General features: G+C 52.8%; 1 protein-coding gene across 2 annotated transcripts in view; it reads right to left on the reverse strand.

Annotated features, from left to right (window-relative positions):
• Positions 1-19,462, reverse strand: part of Nrg2 (neuregulin 2) — a 192,231-nt gene that overhangs the window by 14,594 nt on the left and 158,175 nt on the right. For both annotated transcript variants that reach the window (XM_059246737.1, XM_059246738.1), the window contains exons 3-5: positions 19,311-19,429; positions 10,633-10,753; positions 4,759-4,835 (exon numbers count right to left, since the gene is read on the reverse strand). In XM_059246737.1, coding sequence (XP_059102720.1) covers positions 4,759-4,835; positions 10,633-10,753; positions 19,311-19,429 — 317 coding nt within the window. The remainder of the gene's footprint in view (positions 1-4,758; positions 4,836-10,632; positions 10,754-19,310; positions 19,430-19,462) is intronic.

Below are 19,462 nucleotides of genomic sequence, written 5' to 3' on the forward strand. Positions count from 1 at the left end.
CCCTCCTGAAGTCAGTCTGCCCGACTCCTAGCTCATTCTTGGAGGTCCTTTTCATCTGTTCGAAATGGATGTGTCACGTCTCTGGTCCAGCCCCATGTCCCTGCCTTGTGCTGCAGGCCTAGCTGGCCCGGCCTAGCTCCCGGCGGCCTGAGTGCAGAGCTTCGGTGACTTAGGGGAGAAGAATGGGGCGAGGAGACTCCAAGAAGCAAGTCATTGCTCCTCTTGACATTCCACATACCCCAGGCTCACAGGGTTGGGCTGTGGTACCCAAACCCAGCTCACCGTTTAGGAGAGCATCTACAACTCAGAGCACAGGAAGAGCGAGTTCGTCTGTGGAACATGCACACTTCTTACACTATAGACAAATTACAGTGTTGGAAGGGAGGTCGTTACCCGAATGTGTGTTCGGGCCTTTGAGAGGTGGATGCTTACAACATTGAGAGATTAAATAAAAGGGCTTTGGTCTAAGGGTCCGCTCTGGCAGTCACAGTCACCATTGTCTGTGACTCTGAGAGATGCCCAACTTATCTGGGTCTCAGTCTCTCAGCTGCGATGGGGGGACCAAGCCTTGCCATGGGGTCCTGGGAGGTCTGAAAACCTGACTGTGCTTCAGAACCATTCAGGCCAATGGGAGAAGGTCTGGGTGGGAGCCCAGAAATCTCGGTGGTGTTTTAAAGACCCGCCTTTCCTTTTCAGGCACAGCCTGTTCTGGTCTATAGAGCTGGGTCTCTGTTTCATCCCTAACTTGCTATGTGGATGTGGGTGATCCATGAGTCTGTTCTCTCCAAAGTACAAGTACACAGAGGCAGATGTGAGCAGGCATGGCCAACAGGAGGTTAGGACATGTGTGTGCCAGGGCCCCTGCTCACACCTGCCTGGGCACACTCCCTCACTGACTTTCACATCAGTCACCTAGACCTGGTGAGGGTGTGGCTCTGGGCTTGACTTCTCATCTGCTATGGAGGGAAGGGCGCCCCGAGCATTATCTGGTCCATTTCTTTGTGCTTTCTGGAAGGGATTCCAGAGGGTTCTGTATTTGGAAAGAGCAGGAGAGTGGGTGACTCTGTGCCAAAGACCAAGAAGATCTTGATCCCAAGAATCTTGAGGAAGATCCTGGGGTTTTGACCGGACCAGTTCTGTGCAGAGGCCACACCAAGGAAGAGAGCTGATTCCAGCACTTCAAACACAAGCCCCCTGCATATCTGCCACTCTGAAGCTGGGGAGATGTTGAGAATTTGCCTTCTTTTCAGTTTGTTCTGACTGCTTGAAGCCCTAAGTGCAGCGCAGGGTCCTCTTTGGCTGGATCAAAGGGTCACAGAGAGGCTCCTGAGTAGCACACCCTGGAGCCTAGGACTTGGAAGCACTCAGGACAATGCATCTGATGCTCACCTGAGGGTGAACCAGTTCTAAGTTCTGGTCCTCAGCTCACTTTCAGACAAAGTTGGTAAAGCCTATGGGGCAGCTAGTGCCCCATGATGCCAGGATACTTTCTCAAGGCGATGCAGGAAATCGGGAGGCAGAGACTGGAAGGGATCATGGGCTTAAGCTACGGCTGTTCCTGCTCAGGCTTGTCTGACTACTCCTGAGGATGGCAGCCTCCTGGAGAAGCGAGCAAGTCTCTCAAAGCTCTCTGAGAATATCCTTCCAGGTCACTTCTCTGGGAACCAGATGGTGTCATGTGGCTCCCAAGGCTTATGGTTAGGGTAAGCCAGTGGTGGCTGGCACGATTGATGAGGTCACTGAGAGTTTGGCCAGTCATTAGGTAGATGACTTTCTTCCTGGGAAGCCTGAGACAGGTGCTGAGGGATCTACAGCCATGTCTGTGGCAGTTAGGAGAGCAATCTCTTACTTTTTTTTTTTTTTTTTTTGCATGGCACTCAGCCAGGATGGGGTGGTACCACTGAGTCTCAGGCCAGAAATGTTCATATTGACCAGTAAATTAGATGTTGGATTTCTAGCAGGGCTAGGCTTCTTAGGAAATTTGCAAATTTATTGTCTTGGACATAACCAATGGCAGTCATAAGGTGCCTGGATGAGGAGACAGTGATGTATGTGCTGATGTGAGCACATGCCCCTGTATTTGTGTGTGTGTGTGTGTGTGTGTGTGTGTGTTTATGCGTGTGTGTGAATGTGTGGTTATACACATGTGGGATACAGATGGGCCAGCTTTCCCTTTCAGGAGGGCAGGGCCTGTAGTACAAGAAACTTCAAAGTGCTATTGGGGTCAAAGGCTGTTTTCCTAGTCTCTGAAAATCTTGCCTGGTTTTGAGGTGGTCTGGGTAGATGTCAGGGTCAGACACTTGGCTCAGCAATGCTGGGAGGCATCCTCCAAGGACTAGGCCTCTTCCTGCCCTCCTCCTTGCCGCCTATAGCTGGGAGAGATCCTAAATTGCCCTCTAGTGATATGGCGGCTCTCAGGTGAGCCTCTCCCATGTATAACGTTTCACCTCCACGGCTGCCTTCTAGGTGTGGATGCCTCTCTCCTCATTCTACAGACTTGAGAACAAACCCAGAACACTTCAGTAAGGCCCAGGACTAGGGATCTCGGCATCTGGCCCTTCTGGATGGGCAGCTGGGGACTTCAGGGGGTACAGGATGATGTCTTCGTACTCATTATGTACTAGAACATCATGAGGGCCTTCAGGGACCATGCTTGAAGAACAGGACTTCCACATAAATGCACCTGTATGGTACTGATAACACAAGAGGACAGCTGGGGACTGCATTTGCAGGCTTTCTTTTGGGCTCTGAGGGCCCTGCTGACCCTTCCAGAAGATAGAGGCTAGGCTGACATGATCTAGCTGGCCGAGGGGCTTTGCATAGTAGCCCATGTTCTGGAGGCTCTGCTGTTCTCTGATCTAGGGCTAGCTGGAACTGCCTGTCCAGAACAGTTTTCCAAGCTGTGGAGGCTCTTAGCCAAGGAACAGGACCCCCAGTGCCTCTCTCACCGGGCCCACCCTGGCCCATCTGCTCTGTCTTTGCCTGGGACTCCCCCTGCCCCAGAGATCTCCACATAGGCTGGATCTGATTTTGAAATTCTCCCAGAGCTTGAGTTCTACAGAATTCTTTCGGGCTACATGTCTTGCTCACACATTGTGCCTTTATCCCCTCTCCCTCCATGGCCTGTGACTGGAGGGGTCTGGAGAGAGCACTACCTCTCATATTATAGACAGAGGCGACTGCCTGGGTCTACCAGCCCTCACCTGCTGGGGCCCAAATGCTCCTTCTAAGGACAGTAGATATATTTCTGGGCTTTGTCCTGGGATCTGAGGACAACTGTGAGGCTTTGCTTTTCCACCCCGAGACCCAAACTCTATAACTCTCTTTCTGACATGCTACCTACGGGCCCCTGGGTTTCACTTTTGGTGTTTTTATGAGTTTTCCTTCCCAACACCAAAGTACCATTTGGGTTCTCTGGTTCCTTACTGCCTCGCAGGACCCAGATGTCCTCTCTAGAAAGGAGCGGGGGGGCTACTCTGCTCTGCAGGATGGGACGGGTGACATGGTCCTGATCTTGAAGACCAACCGACCACAGGGCTCCAAACCAAGTCCGTGACCATCCAGAGGCCAACTGCTCTGTTCCACCCCACCTGGCGGGGCTTGAAGGAACTGCTCCCAGGCTCCAATGAAAATCCTCTATTCTTAGCCAAATCTCGCCCAGTGTGGAGGAAAGAAAGGAGATGGGATCCTGGACAGTGTTCAGACTAGACAGGTCTTGGGAAGAGTCACCAATTTCCCCCTGAGTCTGTTAGCATCTGCCACAGCCTTCAGTCCACCTCAGCCTGTAACTATACAAATGTCTCTGGCTTCCACGGAAACCACTGTGCTGGGCCCTCTCTCTTTCCCTCAGCCCTCTGCCTTGGTCCTGGAACCCCAAAACAAACCTGGCCAGACCAGGAGACAGGCTTTTGAGACCTTTTCCCTTCTATCCAACATACCCTCAGAAACACGCACACACTCACTGCCTGGCCAATCAGCAGCCTGACACCAGAGGCAGAGGAGGCCGTACAAATGCCTCTTCCTCCATCTGGCAGGCTGCCTGATCCCAGAAGAGAGGAGAGGCCTGGACATGGCCCTGCTGCTGCAGAGGATTCAGCGTGATTATTCTCAGGCGATCCAGGTGACTTATGGGGATCGGTGGGGAGACAGGGGTGTACGCCTCCTCTGCAGGGGCTACTGGTAAGCACTGAGGACTGGGAGGAGGCTCAGGACACCCTTGTTCCCTCCAAGTCTTGGTAAGTAAGGCCCCCATCCCTCCCACACGGGGAGACTGGCAGTCACCAGGGAAGAAAAGAAATAGAAGAAGAGACATACTGGAGAAGTTGACCATTGCGAACTGTTGACACCTGTCCCCGGTGTATCCCACAGGACACCTACCAAAAGAAAGAAAACCAGAAAGAGAGAGCCAGGATAGCAAGACACAGGCATTGCAACACCCCGGCACAGGCTCCTGCCAATGCCAGCTAGGTTCCTCGCCACGGTTACCATTTGTCCTGGCCTTGTCACTCTGCCCCTTACCTGCAGCCCTGAACTTTAAACCCAAGGATTAGGCCAAAAAAAAAAAAATGAAAAACAAAGCAAAACAAAAAAACAAAACAAAAGAACTAACAAACCAAAGTACGAAAAAGAAAAGATAAACAAAACGTAACAGCCGAAGATCAAAACAACCAACACCCCTGACCCTACGCCCTACATTGGGGGACTGCACCCGGAAGCTTTCTAAGGAGCGGGGACTTGTGTTTGTATCTTCAAACATACTTTGCTTAGGATCTGGCATGTACAATCGCAAAGGCAGTTTCTCCAAACATCTCTGTCCGAAGAATCCGTTTGGACATCTGGAGAAGGAAAAGGGGAAAAATCACAGAACAAACTGGCATCATCCACGAGGCTAAAGGTTAGAAATCAAAGTGCGCAGTGATGAATGAGAAAACCAAGTCAGGCGCTTGGGGTCACACTCGTAGCTGAAGGGGCTGGAGTCGGGGGCTGGGTGGAGGGCTCTGTCGTCTCCTAGCAAACGCTCTAATCCATGTGGCTCTGTGGGGGGTGGGGCAGGTGGGGTGGGGCAGGGAGGAAAATGAGTTAGGGAAGTTGGGTGGGGGAAAGTCGGGGGTTATTGACTAACTGTCCTATTGGTTGGGGACCTTTCCTTCTTACCTGCCTGGTGTGCCAGGAAGCCAGAACTGTAGCCTCTGGGTGCCAGGCAGCTAGACTTATGGGATACAAGTTCCTGATGTCCTCCAGGCTCTGCTGAAGGATTCTCTCCAGGACTCTGGGCAGGTTTCCTCCTCTATGAACAGCTCCCAGAAAACTCAAAGTAGAATTCTGCTAGGCTGTTCTCACACTGTGTGCTCATGACCAAAGGGACCTAGGAGGTATTTGATCTGTTCTCTCAAAGAGGGATCTGTGAGCCAATATGTTTGGGAAATCCATCCCCCAGGGCTCCTGTAGAGTGGCAGTCTCCGTTAGCGTAGGAAGGGTTATGAAAAGCTTTGGAGGCAATAATAACTAAACTCTATAAACTTATTTGACCAAGGAGGTTTTGTTTGTGTATTTTGAGACAGGGTCTCATGCTATAGCTCTGGCTGGTCTGGAACAGAAGGCACTTTTTAGGAGAACCCTTGCAGGGCATACTTTGGAGAAGTTGTCTTAGAGCAGTAGATGTGGGGGAAGGCAAGCTGGAGAGACGTGGAATTGCCAGTGTCCCAAAGCTACCTTCCAGACACCTGGTGCAGGGGGAGGTTGGAGCCAGCCTTGGCCTGCCTGCCCTTTCCTGGGGACCTGTTCTTCCACTGTGGCCCGGCTTTGGCCTAGATCTCCTTGCACTTGGCCTTCCTCGCCACTCCAAGGCACCACCCATCCGCCCCCTTCTCTCTGACCTTGTCATGCCCGTAAGGTACACTTCCTTCTGTTCGCTGGCTGCCGCCTCTCCCCTTAAGCAAGTCCCAGTTTTGTAGATTTCTAGGAGACATGCCCAGTCCTGTCCTTCCTCCTGAACCCCAGGAAGGCCAGTTACCTAGGGAGAACCCCACAGACAGGGCTGCACTGACCCTTATGCATGTCTCTCTTCAGAAACAGGTCTCTGTTGCCCTGGCCTGCACTTCCCTAGGAGCTAGGGAAACCCCATCGGCAGTAACCCCTCAGTACCAGGTTACTGTGCCACATTAGTCAACCTAGACTTCCTCAGGAGGTGAGGATTCTCTGCCTTAGCCTTCTACTGTATGTGACAAGGGGGCCCTTGGCCTTTTGATAGATCCTGGCCATTGGCTATGATAGATAATCATGAAAACTCCGTGGCCTCTAATCTGGAGGAATAGGGAGTGGGGGTGGCTGGTGGACACAAAGCTGGAGTTTCTTTGGGCCTGTGGTATCTCCCTGGGTTGGGGAAGGAGGGAGAGCTGGCCATTGTAGTGGCAGAGCGTGGGTGCCCATGTGCCTGGCCAGTTGGAGGTCTGGCTGGGAAGTTCAAGTATTAGAGCAGGGCAGCAGCAAAGCATGCTTACCCTGTGATAGGGTGGCCTAGGGAAGGAGGCCCTCTTCAGTCTCTCTGATCCCTGACCCTTGTCCCTAGTCATTTTAGCCCAGGAAGATGGAGGAAGTGGCTGAGGCTTCCCAATTGACCACAGCCAGGCTCAGCTCTTCTTCCTCTGCTCCTGGGCCCTCGATGTGGGGGATGGGGATTAGAAGCAGGTGAAGTGATTCTTTTTCAAACAGAAGCACCTTTGGGAGTAAAGGATGAAGACCCAGAAGTTGCCAAAATGACTCTTGGATTCTACAAAGTAACAGGAAAGGACTAGGCTTGACTGTGTCCATTGTCTGCCTCTAGCTGGGCTCTTAGAATCAGAGAAATCAGTGTACGCAAATGCATGGTGTGTGTGTGTGTGTGTGTGTGTGTGTGTGTGTGTGTGTGTGTAAGAACAGTGGAGTTCAGGGGCAGAAAAGGACAAAGGGGAACTTAATTTGACATCAGGGCTGCTGTCCCATGAGTCTTGGAGACCAGTGACAACTATAAACACACCTTTGTGTCCCTGTCCCAGACTCAGCCTGGACTAGTCTGACTGCCTGCTCAGGGCTACTGAGTTGCACAGTTCCAGGTGGCACCATTGACTGCTCCACAACACACATGTGCTATGGTATTTGTGCAACGTTCTGGTGCTAGCCTCACACCTGTCTGTGAGAGGGATGCTCCTCCTCGCTGGATAAAGAAGAGGCTTTGGGGAATAGGGTGGTCAGGGTGGGGAAGGACTGATGGCCAGTGCTATCCTTGGGGGGGTACTAGCTCCTTTAGTGGCTCCTGGATACTCCTATTCCTCTCTGCAGTCCTGTGTGTGGGACTCATCTTCTTTAGAGAAGGTTCTAGGTATGAGCATGGCCTTTGACCTTTCTGCCCCGCAGCCAGACCAGGGTAGCAGGAGCCAGGGGAGCCTTATCAGCACGATAGGAGTCTGCACTGGGTGTGAGTGGCTGACTAGTGGCAGGTTAGTGGCTCCCACTCACACAGGGCTCACCTGTGAGGTTCAGGGCAATAGGGGATAGGTTGGAAGGGGCAGCAGGCCGCAGCCTTCCTAGACCTTCCTGCAGGCATCACCTCCGACTCTGAGAAGGTCTGAACCTGGGGCTGGAGAAGAGCAGAGAGGAGAGCCCAGGGGCTACATCTGGGGTGGCAGAGAGGGCAGGATCTCTGCTGTCCCCGTTCCCCACCCACCTCCCGGGCCTCAGTTTCTCCTTTTGGTAGCCTGGGGATAATGCCATGTGTGCTGCCCTCACCTGGGGAAGGAAGGATGAAGGATGAGACTGTGCCCCAGGCACCGGAGGGGGAGCCAGGGTCTCGGAGCTCACAGGGTGGGGGGTGGGGGGCAGGTGCAGATGTATGGAGGATGAGCAGGCAGATGGGTGGGATGGGGCGGGGAAGCTAGGGATGAGGGGGATGAGCTGATGGGAGAGGGAGGCATGCCACTGGTATGTGCACAGGGCTGGAAAGAGAGTCTTGTTCTGTCATCATCCCCTGAACCAGTCCCCAAGAGTCACGCACCAACCGTGCTTAACAAACACGCGGAGAGAAGAGGAGAAAGCGGCAAGAGGAAGTGTGGAGGTCCCTGTCTGGCCCAGACAGGAGACCGTCGCCTTGATTTGGACCCCCATTTTCAAGTCCCCTTAAGTTTTCTTTTCTTTTTTTTTTTTTTAAAAAAAAACAAAAACAAAAACAAAATTCAGCATCAGTGACATTGTTTCTTTTGGCACTGACTTCCAGGAAAACCGGAGGGTTACGAAGTGTGCCTGCCTGCTGTTCAACACTCCCTGGGGGGCTCTGAACCAATACACAGCAACAAGTGTAAGAAAACCAGGAAGGAAAACTGAGTTTTATAGAAACTGGAATGAAACTGACCAGTGCAGTTTCATTGTCCAAGCTAAGCGGAAATGCAAAAAAATCAAAATAAAAAGTAAACAAACAGCACAAATGGTAGACGTGAGTCCCGTTTCCTAAATTCTTTCCTTTTTTTACTCCATTCAGGTGTTATCAGAAATCCCAAGAGGCCTGCCCCCCTTCCCACCCAAATTCCCACCCTCAGAATGGCCTCTGGGCTCTGCCCGGCCCCCTCCCCCCCTGCCCTTCTCCAGCACAGCTCCGAGGACTGCAGGCCCAGCCAGGGATGTCCCTCTCCCTCGCATGTGACGGAAGGGTTTGGGGAAGCGGGTTATGGAGCCTTGACTAGGGCTGACCCAGGGGGCAAAGATGGGGAAGTAGTGGCTCTGGGTACCAATTTCACCTTTGGAACCCAGCTGCCCTGGGTAGGGGGAGGAAACAGGGCACCCTCATGTTCACAAGGGCTCAGGCCCCTCTCCCTGCTCCTTTCAAATGAATCAGGGCTTACCCTGGCTCCTAGGGGCACAGTCATGTCGATAGGGTCCCCCGGGGAGCCATTGCCTCATCCTTCCCTTTCTTACACTGCACTCCATCCTGGAACTCGGGTTCTGGGGACCTGCTTTGTCCTTGTGCCTGTCTTGGGGTGCAGAGCCTTTCCTGCCTGCAGCCAGGGCTAAGTTCAGTGACAACGCTGGATTCTTGGGAGGGTCAGGGGTCCAAGGGGCTAGGGAAGAGGAGAGGCCTGGTGTGGGAGAGGGGAAGGGGATTCAGGGCCGGGACTTCTCTGTGAGGCATGCTGAGATCTTCGAGCGTCTCTAAAGGTCTGTTCCAAAGAGCTCAGAGCATTTGCAAGGCTGCGATGTTTCCCTGGGCCCCAGCTGTTATCATGGCTGCCTCTCAGAGGCCCAGACCAGGCCTTGGACTTCCCTGGAGAACCTTCTGTTGCTCTTGGAACTTCCCTGAGGGGTTCAGGAGGAAGAGGGTGGGAAGGGGGTCACAGCAGGTGAAGGGTGGGACCATGGAGGAAGCCAGTGAGGAGGCCAGCTGGGACCACAGCTCTGTCTGGCTGTGCCGCCAAGCTCTCTTGCCCCATGGGAGACTGGGAGGAGACAGGGATACTGGGACCCTATCGCCTGTGGAGGGTTCTTTAACAATCCCAGCCTCCTCTCCAGGGTCACACTCTTAGAAAGGCCAAGCCAGTGAGGAGTGCAAGATCTGGTAGGAGAGCCTGGAGTTCTATCAGGAGGTCAACACCCTCTTTCTGAACTAGCAACGCTCTGGTGGCCTTTGTCCAGATGCCATGGGAATGGGACAGCTTTGGCACCTAGTCTGGGGCCCTTGGCACGGGCTGCTTTGAGAAATTCCAATTGTTGACTAGATCCCTCTTCCTATTCCTCCTGAAGATCCGGCCAGAGCTGCACTCACTGAATTTGTGTCCCTCTCTACACACAAGCAGGAGGATCGCCAGAAGAGCAGCTGGGACTGGAAAAGTCCGTTCTGGTGGCCTCATTCAGGCTTATCCTGAGTGCCGCAGTCTGGATAGCGGGGGTTCTAAGCTCCTTGGAGCTCCTGCTGGTGCCACCCTCATTGGGCCACTCCCATAGTGGTGTCCTTGCTGAAGTCCCCACCATCCATAGAGAGGGACTGGGGTTAAAATGGTACAAGCAATGCTCAGGGCAGAACTGGCCACTGGGGGGTCACCAGGGCAGGACGAGCAGCCAGCCCTGGGCTCTGGGTAACCCCTGTTTCCCTGCTAGACAGCAAGAGTGAGAGGGGTCCCGCCTTACTCTCCCAGGCTTTTTTCTAGTGAAGAAGATGCAGCCAGGACATGCTCACCCAGGACAAATTTAGAGAGTTGCTTAGAGGATGGGGAAGAAAGACAAAACAGTGGAGAGGAGAGGAGAGGAGAGAAGAGGAGAGGAAGGAGAGAGAGAGAGAGAGAGAGAGAGAGAGAGAGAGAGAGAGAGAGAGAGAGAGGAGAGAGTGCCTTAGATGGGTATTCCCACCTCCCTGCAGGGTGGTAAGAGATGGACATTGGGAGAGAGGGTGATAAGAGCCTAGAAAACTGGGTCTGCAGGAGTCCACACATCCCTTAGAACTTACATATCCAGAAAGGACTAGAAAGTGGACAAACCATCCTGTCTGTGCCCCTTGGGGATCACTTCCAAGTAGCTTGAAGCTCACTTTTTTTTTTTCTAGAGCCCTCCACTTCTGCCCCAACATCCCCTCCCCTGTTCTCGGCCCCGAGCCCACCCCCGCCGGCCACTTACTTGCAGGATAGCTGGTTGATGCCCTCGATGTAGTAGCACACGCCTCCATTCACACAGTAGGACTTGGCTGTCTCGTTGCACTTCCGGGCATGCCCCGACCATGATGACAGAGTGGTGCTCACTGGAGGTACGAGAGACACGTGCTAGTGACCCAGCGAGACCCCCTCCGGGCCCAGGGGCCACTTCTTTCACGTTCTTTCATGTTCCCATCTCAAAACTGGAAGGCCGGGCTGGAGAGATGGCTCAGAGGTTAAGAGCACCGACTGCTCTTCCAGAGGTCCTGAGTTCAATTCCCAGCAACCACATGATGGCTCACCGCTATCTGTAATGGGATCTGGTGCCCTCTTCTGGTGTGTAGGCACACATGCAGGCAGAACAGTGCATACATAATAAATCTTTAAAAAAAAATAAAAATAAAACTGGAAGGCCACTAGGATCTGCAGGAAGGGCCTGGGTAGGGAAGGTCTAAGGGGATCTTTTGGTGGGCAACAAGGTGAGTGGGAAGCCACAACAGACCGTCCACCCAGTGTGGCTCTGCATTCACACTCTTGGAAATCCTACAAAAGCCAGGGGCTTTTTCACTGTTTTGGAAAAGAACAGGAAGAGCTTCTCCATTGGAGGAAGGCCTGACCTCTGCTCTACTCCTGTCTCCCTCCTGGGGGGCTCCATTACAGCACTAGATGTTGATGTGGGAAATGGCTTGGGGTGCAGGGGAAGAACCTGTATCCATCTGTACTGCTCAGATTCTTATTGCGGACCAGGGGACTCAGGGAAATGACACCTTTCAGATACTGTCATTTTCTGAGCTTTGAGAAAGTGTGTGTGTGTGGGAGGGGGGGGGGGCGGGACTTGGGCTTCTAGTCTCTTCCTTCTTATCCCCAGGCCTGGGATGTTACGAAAGCTGCCATATCTTGTTTCTAGAAGTGTTCGGTGTCTTCTTCATGTCCCCCGACCAGACAGCTGCCTCCTTGTCAGCTGTTGCCTGTGGAGGGAGCCTTCAGACCTTTCACAGCCTAAGCTACAAATCATGAACTTCAGGAGGAGATGTAGCTGGGAGAAGGACGGAGGGATGGGGGGGGGGCACGGCGGGGGGGGGAGGGGGCGGGGAACAGCTGGGATGTGAAAACCAAGTGCGAGAAAGGCTGGGCTCTCAGGTTGCTAACCCAGGCCACACGTCTGATTGATCGGGCTTGTCTGAAACAATGAAAATCGTGAATGCTCTGCTCCCTTACCGGGGGATAGCGTCCACAAAGCTGGCTTTAAATGCACCTCTGCACAGGACCACCGCTGCACAGAAGTGCGAGACCCGCTGTGCTCTGGGGCTCTGAGGGTCTCTCACTCCTGGGCAGCGGTGGTCCTCTGACTGAGGTGTTCCACCCCACCTTGGCTACCCTTATCTCCCCTGGGGTGGCAGCCTCCATCGCTCCCTTCGGCAATGGGGGGGGAGGGAGAGGAGGATGGAGCAGGCAGGCGCTTGGCACCCTCAGTGTTTAGACATGTAGGGAGACAGATGGAGCGTGGGGGACTGGAGTGTACACACAGCACTGCCTCTGTATATGTCTGAAGGAGCTCACAGATAAAACTCAGCGGGGAGGGCCAGCTCCTGCCTTCCCCTCCACCCTGTGCCTGTTGCAGAGCTGGCATCTCAGGCCCCACCCTCCCCTGCTGAGGTCTCCTCTAGGGCTCCACCGCAAACCCAGCTGGGACCCACATGCTGGCCCGAGAGAGGAAGCTTTGAACTGGTGTTTGCTCCGATTCTGGGTCACAGAGACCCAGGAAACTAAGAAAGGGACAGAGGAGAGACACAAGTGTGGGGGACCACGTCTGCAAGTTATAAAGTCCAACACTGGGCAGGTCCTAGGGGTTGTCCTGCCCTTGGGTCGCTCCTCCAAGGAGGAGCGAGGAAAGAGAAGGGCCGAGGGTCTCTCTAGAGCTGCAGTTGTGCATTCCTGCTGGATACCCTGTGCCTTGTGAAAGAGCACGTCAACACCGAGGCTTGACGTGAGCAGATGAATGTGGACCACAGCCTGGGGCCTCCTGGGGGCCTTGGCTAAGCCAGAGGAATCTTGGCCTGGATCTGCCAGGCCCAGCATGGCTCCTCTGCTGCAATGGTGGCAGAGACCTCCTGCTGTTGGTCTTCACTGTTGTTCTGTGAAGCTGACTGAGCAGCGGACAGCAGGGAGGCTGCTGGGGTGGCAGGGACCACAGAAGAGAGATGGACCTCCACTTGTGGTGCCGTGAGCATGTGTTGCCAATATCATGCCATTGGGGCTGATGCCAGGTCTCCAGACAGGCTAAAGGGAGGGTACTGGGGGAGCTAGCCATAGGGGTGTCAGGGAATGGTGGCCACAGGCCTTCCCACCTCCTCTGTCATGGTAAGACCTTCCCAAGCCACTTTAGCATAGCTGTCCCCGTAGGTTCCGAGGCAACATGTTCTTAGCCCTGTCAACACATCTGTATTTTGCCACTGGTCTTTTGTATCTGGAGAGGCAAAGGATTCTGAGTGAAAAGGCTGCTCTCTTGCCCTCTCCACTGAGATGGCTCACAGCAACCCCAAATCCAGTATGTCCAAACTGGCCTCCCAGTTACCCATCTCTTCCCTATGCCTGGGAGCCCCAAGGTCCTAGAGAGTATCTTTTATTTTTTCTTTATTCTTTACTGCCATATATCCTCAAGGATGGACACTTCTACCACCTCAAGAGGCTCCATTCATGCCTCCTACTTCCTCCCCTGGTCCAGGTCACTGTCCCATCTTCCTTGGGTGACCTACTTGCTGGTCCTCCTGCCTCACACTCGGCTTCACTCTGGCTGCCACAATGGTCTTTAGAATATGTAAATTGTGTCAATCCCTTTCATGATCAAGGCTCGTTAGTGGTGTCCCTCTGTAGTCAGAACAAAGTCCTTCACCCTTCATTAGGTCTTATCTGGGCCTCATCACATTTCCCTCCCTTTTATCCTGGTCTCTCAACATATTCTGACTACACTCATTTCAGCTTTTCTAACCAGCCAGGTGCCCTGCTGCCCAGGACCTCTCAGTGTCTCCATGCAGCCTTTCCCGGGTTCTCAAGATGGCTACAAGCCCAACATTCTTTATGTTCATCGCACAAGCTTTTGCTAGTAGTATTTATTCTAAGCTGACTAAGGAACCAAATATAATATCACTAGCCCCGTCACTAGAACAACAGCTCCTTTGGGGCATAGCCACATCTGTCATGTTTCACTAAGCCCCAACATCCAGCCAAATGCTTGACACAGAATAGATGCTTAATTAACATTTGTCGACAGAGTGAGCAAACCCATGTCTGACTCTTGAGGGGAAAGTGCCCTCTGCTGCTTCCCTGAGCGTAGTCTAGTGTCTTTAGCCTGGACATCGATACCTTTCTCCTCTCACTAGCAAATAATGCAGAGAGGTCGTTAGGGAGGTGAAGTCAAAAACCACAGGGAGCTACTGCTTCATGCCTGCTAGGATGGCTGGAATGCTAGATCTGGAAAAGAGCAAGTGGTGGAGAGGCTATGGGGGGACTAGAACCCTGGGGCACACCTGCTGTCAATGTACGGTGATGTGCTTGCTTGGACATCTAGTCTGGGAGGTTTGTTTGTTTGTTTTTGAGACAGGGTTTCTCTGTGTACCCCTGGCTGTCCTGGAACTTGCTCTGTAGTCTATACTGGCCTCGAACTTACAGAGATCTGCCTGCCTCTGCCTCCTGAGTGCTGGGATTAAAGGCATGTGCCAACACCCCCTGGCCTCTGGGAGTTCTTTAAAAAAAGAAAAATTTAAAATCCCCAGAGTTACCATACACTCAAGAAATTCCACTCATGGGTGTATCCTCAAGACTGAAAACCTGTGTGCTCACAACCACCTGAACATGAATATCCTCAGAAACATTATTCATCGGCCTAAATGTGGAAGCGATCCAAATGATTCAACAATTCAGACTGTTGGATGTATTCAAAATGGATGAATACAATGTAGTATTTATGTACTAGAATAGTATTTTGCCATGAAAGGAATGCACTCATATATGCTACAACATGGATGGGCCTTAAGATATGTTAAGGCCACTTATTATATGGTTATATTTATATAAAATGTCTATTATAAATTAATCCACAGGGGCAGAGAGCAAGAGTAGCAGTTGTGGGATTGGTGGGAGAAGTGGGGAGTGACTGCTAATACACATGCAGTTTTTGAGGTGATGATAAAATGTTCGGAATTAGTGGGGATAGTTACATAAGTCGGTGACTATACCGAATGCCACTGAATCATACTTTAAAAGGACAAATTTTATGGTATGCAAATTATATCTAAAAAAATTAATTAAAACCATGCCCAGAAGGGGAAAACCCAGGAAGCAGTTGCCATGAGTGTCTTGGTTCAAGCTGTCCCAGACCTTCAGAGGAAGATGAAATGGGACGGAGGCTGAGCGGGAACACTGAGTGTCTCTCTGATGTCCAGGCTGCAGCTGCTCTTTCCTCTTTTCAGCAGGGACAAACTTCTGCCTCTCTTTAAGGTCCAGACCCATTGCCTTGAGCTCTCCAGCTCCTGCCTTGCTGTGCAAATGGCTCCTTTTCAGTTGGCCCAGATGCCCATCCTCCCCCTACTTTGTTGGGAGAGGCGCATGCCTTCAGGCCTAGGATTTCACCTTCTTGTCATTTGAGGGTCTATGATAACCAAGGCAGTGCCTTTCTGGAACTCAGCGGGGTCGTGCTGAATACAACTGATGTGAGGATACGTGTTCACATGTGCACGTGTAGACGTGTTCAACCAGCTATCCCCTTGCCCAGAGGCCTCTGTCACATGTCTGCAGTCCTGTAACAACACCTCATGCCAAACCTGCCTGCCCTGTGCTTGGTATCCTGGGACAGTCTGGAGTTCCCTTTCACTTGGGACAGGTTGCTGGCTTCTGAAGGCAGAAGAGGATTGCACTACAGACTGTTTTGTTCCAAGTTCTGTCTATGTCTGCTGACTCCTTTTCCCTGTCAGTCCAGGGACGATGGAAGCTCCCATGAGACACTTCCGGAGGGCCACCTCTGATCTGGGAAAGAGGACTGTGGCTCCACCCTAATGGAGAGGTAGGTAGCCATCCAAGAGTAGGATGATGCCCTTTGACGCCCTACTCCAGTGGCCCTACTCCCCTGGGGCCTAGGCGGGGCCCTGCCAACCCACCTTGGGATGAGTCATTGGGGGCAGGCTCAGCTGCCCGCTGCCCGCCCTCCACCCCCTCCTCAGGGTGTGGTTGCTGCAGATCTGCTGGCTTTCGCTGGTAAACACAGAATCCACGCATCTCTGCTTGGGAAAATAGCCATGACCACGTCTCCACATCAAGAGTAGTCTTGCCTGCTGTGGACTGGACAGGGCAGTCAAAGCAAAGAGATGTGTGCGATGTGTGTGAGGATGCGTGTGTGTGTGTGTGTGTGTGTGTGTGTGTGTGTATGTATGTATGTGTGTGTGTGCGTATGTATGTGTGTGTGTGCGTATGCATGCATGTGTGTGTGTGTGTGTGTGTGTGTGTATGTATGTATGTATGTATGTGTGTGTGTATGTATGTGTGTGTGTGCGTATGCATGCATGTGTGTGTGTGTATGCATGCATGTGTGTGTGTGTGTGTGTATGTGTGTGTGTTGGTGAGGTGCTGATGGCAACCTCAGCAGCAAACTCAGAATCCCAGGAGTTCAGGAGAAGCTTAACACCACGTAGGTCAGCCTACGAGGGCAAAGCTGAGCTTTAGGTGGAGAAGGAGCATGCAGGCTGTGGGCCACAGAGCTGGAACTGTGGACCAGTGCAGATGTTGGAGCTCTGGTTACCACCTGGGCCTCTGCTCTCACACCAGGTTGCAGGGACAAGAGGCACTGAAGCCTGTGGGCAGCTAGGATTCCATTTCCGCATGAGACCCTATGCTCAGCCCAAAGGTGCACTGTCTGCTTCCAAAGCCTAGCGAAGTCTGGCATGCCGTGGGCTGACGGGGCCATTCATGGCTGGGGCTGGGGCTTACTGGTGAGTCAGACCCTCAAGACCCTGGTCCTGCGAAATGAAGAGAGCACAGCTGGGGTGTTCTGTGCAGGAACCCTTCCTGTTCCTTTTGCATCACCTAATGAGGTGGTTGTCCTACAGGGCCGTCACGCAGGGCGCTCTGCCTCTTGACAGCCTTTCTGCACACAGATAAGCCTGGCACAGATGGTGCCTCATCCACCTGACAGGTAACAGGGCCGTATGTGCATGCGACCTCAGCAGGAGGAATAAGAAGCCATTCTCATACCTGCCCCAGGAGGATGCAGAGATGGGGGCTGGCTGAGGTGAACTCTCTGAGGCAGGTGCCTTCTCTTCCTGCTCCCCTTTCTAAATACGGAGATGCTGTTTCATAGCAGGAAAGCAAGAAACCGACCCGCTCCCAATTCTTAGAGTCTTCTCCATCCGGAGCCAGCACAACCTTTGGACTTCCTAGTTTCGTGAGCTGATAAATGATTTCCTTTGGATCAGTTTAAGTTGGATGCTTGTCAGTTCTAACCCAGAAAATCTTCATTAATAAAACAAGAAACCCAAAGTTCAAGGTGGCTCAGAGGATGTCTGCCCAGTATAACAGAGGTGGCAGGCGCTGAGCCCAGGTACATCCCAGTTTGGGACAGCTTGAGAGCACTGGATCCAGGGACTTGCCTCTGTCACCATTCTCAGGCCATCAAGCCAGGACATGGAGGAGGCCACAAAGGGCTTGGAATAGCTCTTCCTTCCTTCCTTCCTTCCTTCCTTCCTTCCTTCCTTCCTTTCTTTCTTTCTTTCTTAATTAAAAAAAGTATATTGAAAGCTGGGCATGGTGGCTTTAATTCCAGCACTTGGGAGGCAAAGGCAGGTGGGTCTCTGTGAGTTCAAGGCCAACCTAGTCTACACAGTGAGTTCCTGGACAGCCAGGGCTATGTAGAGAGACCCTGTCTCAAAAAAAAAAAAAAAAAAAAAAAAGGTCTTGAAGTTCAGGCCTTGTATATGCTAGGCAAGAGCTCTCCCGCTGAACTACATCCCTAACCCTAGGCTGTAATTTCTTTAATGTAACATTTACCGGCTCCCTATTGTGAGGTAGGCATTGTGCTAGGCCCTGAGGCCAGAGTAGTAAACAGGTTCACGGAGAGCCAAGACCAAGTTTACTAATGACTTTCTCACTGCAGGGCTCTATCAGGAACACACTGTTTGACTCTGGGCAAAACACACAACCTCTCTGAGCCTCTCCCAAAGAAGGGTCCACGAGACAACGCAGTTAGAGTAAATGGCTCAGGAAACAGTAGATGTGACCAGAGAGCTCTTAGGGGACAGCATCATTCCTGTTCTCATTACTTCCCGGGGGCTCCTTCTACGCTGGAAGCGCAGAACAAATCCAACAACAGTATGGGGGTGTAAGGCGAGAATTCAAGAGACGCCACCAAACCGTGGGGGGTCAAGAGGTAGCCCAGAGTAACTGGGGGGGGGGGTTTGGACCCAGAGTAACACTGCAGGAGGTCAAGGAGGAAGACTGCCTGGGGTTGGAAAGGATGGAGACTGGTAAAGGCGAGCGAGTTCATCTGGGGATGACATGACCTTGGGGTCGGACAGGAAAGGAGCAAGCACTGGTTCTGGGACTCCAGGGAAGGGGGGTGGCTTCAAGGAGGCGCTTTAGAAGCCCATTGCTCTGACGCATGCGAGTTGGGGACAAAGCCTGAGCCACGGCTGCCCTTGAGATAGGGAATGGAATGGGAGGGACAGGTGTGAGAAAGATCTAGAAAACAGACTGCCCAGGATATGGAGACTCAGACTCCTGTGACACAGTGGTACGAGAGCCCAAGAAGCCTGAGGTATCTCCCAGGAGCACGGGGCAGGCAGGATCTGGCCTGACTGTCAGCCTTGGTAATGCTGCAGGATCTCTTTCAAGTCAGTGCTGCGTGGTGGTAACGCGGTCGGGGGGACGCGGGGGAGGGGGACGGGGCGGAACACACACAGGGTCAGATCATCCTATGCCAGGGACAGGACTTGGTCAACAGAAAACACTCCGTGGTAAGCTCAGTCTGTGGGTGCCCAGCTTGGGCAGGGAGGAGAGGTGGCTTTCTAGGCCCCAAACCAGGGCCTGAGGAGACAACCCTGAGGAAAGGTGTTCTCTAGTCTGATGCTGAGTCAGACACCGTGAGCCAAACGGTTCTGAGGCCCTCCTTTGTAAGTCTCCAAAGAGGGCCTAGGGTCAGTGAGCCAGGCCTGTTATTCCTAAACGGAGGCTGCGCCCAGGCCCCAGGCACTCAAGCCACCCACCCTGAGGCCCGGCTCAGGTGCCCAGCAGTGCAGCTGGCAACAGGCAGGCAGCTCACACCCACCCCAGGCCCGTCTCTCCCCAGCCTCGCTCCTGACAGCCCAGCCTCCCGTAATTGCCTTTCTAAAAATATCCTTCCCCCCCCCACCAATCCCCACCTCTTGATTTCAAAATATTTAGTTTTCAGGGTATTTAAAATGAGAGCTGGCGGCTCTTCCAGGCCCAGATAACAAAACTAAACATTTATGCTTTGACTGCATTTCTCTGAATTGGCTGAGATCTTGGGTTTGATATACAGCAGCAGGAGGTGGGGGGGGGGAGTTGAGTGCAAAATAGATCATGTGCCGGTCTCCTGAGGGCTGAGGGGCAGCTGATCTACTCGCCCCCCCACCCTTCCCTTTTTTGAGGGACACCTACCGCTGTTCACATGGAGCCGGCCCCTCACGGTGTCCTTCCCGAGGATGTTCTCGGCCTCACAGACATACTCCCCTGCATCTTCCAGCTTCACCTTGTTGAACTGCAGTCGTGAATTCTTTCTGGTTTGGAAGAGGGAGAGTGGGAGAGAGGTG

This window comes from Peromyscus eremicus, chromosome 19 (assembly GCF_949786415.1).
Source record: "Peromyscus eremicus chromosome 19, PerEre_H2_v1, whole genome shotgun sequence".
Taxonomy (NCBI): Eukaryota; Metazoa; Chordata; class Mammalia; order Rodentia; family Cricetidae; genus Peromyscus; species Peromyscus eremicus.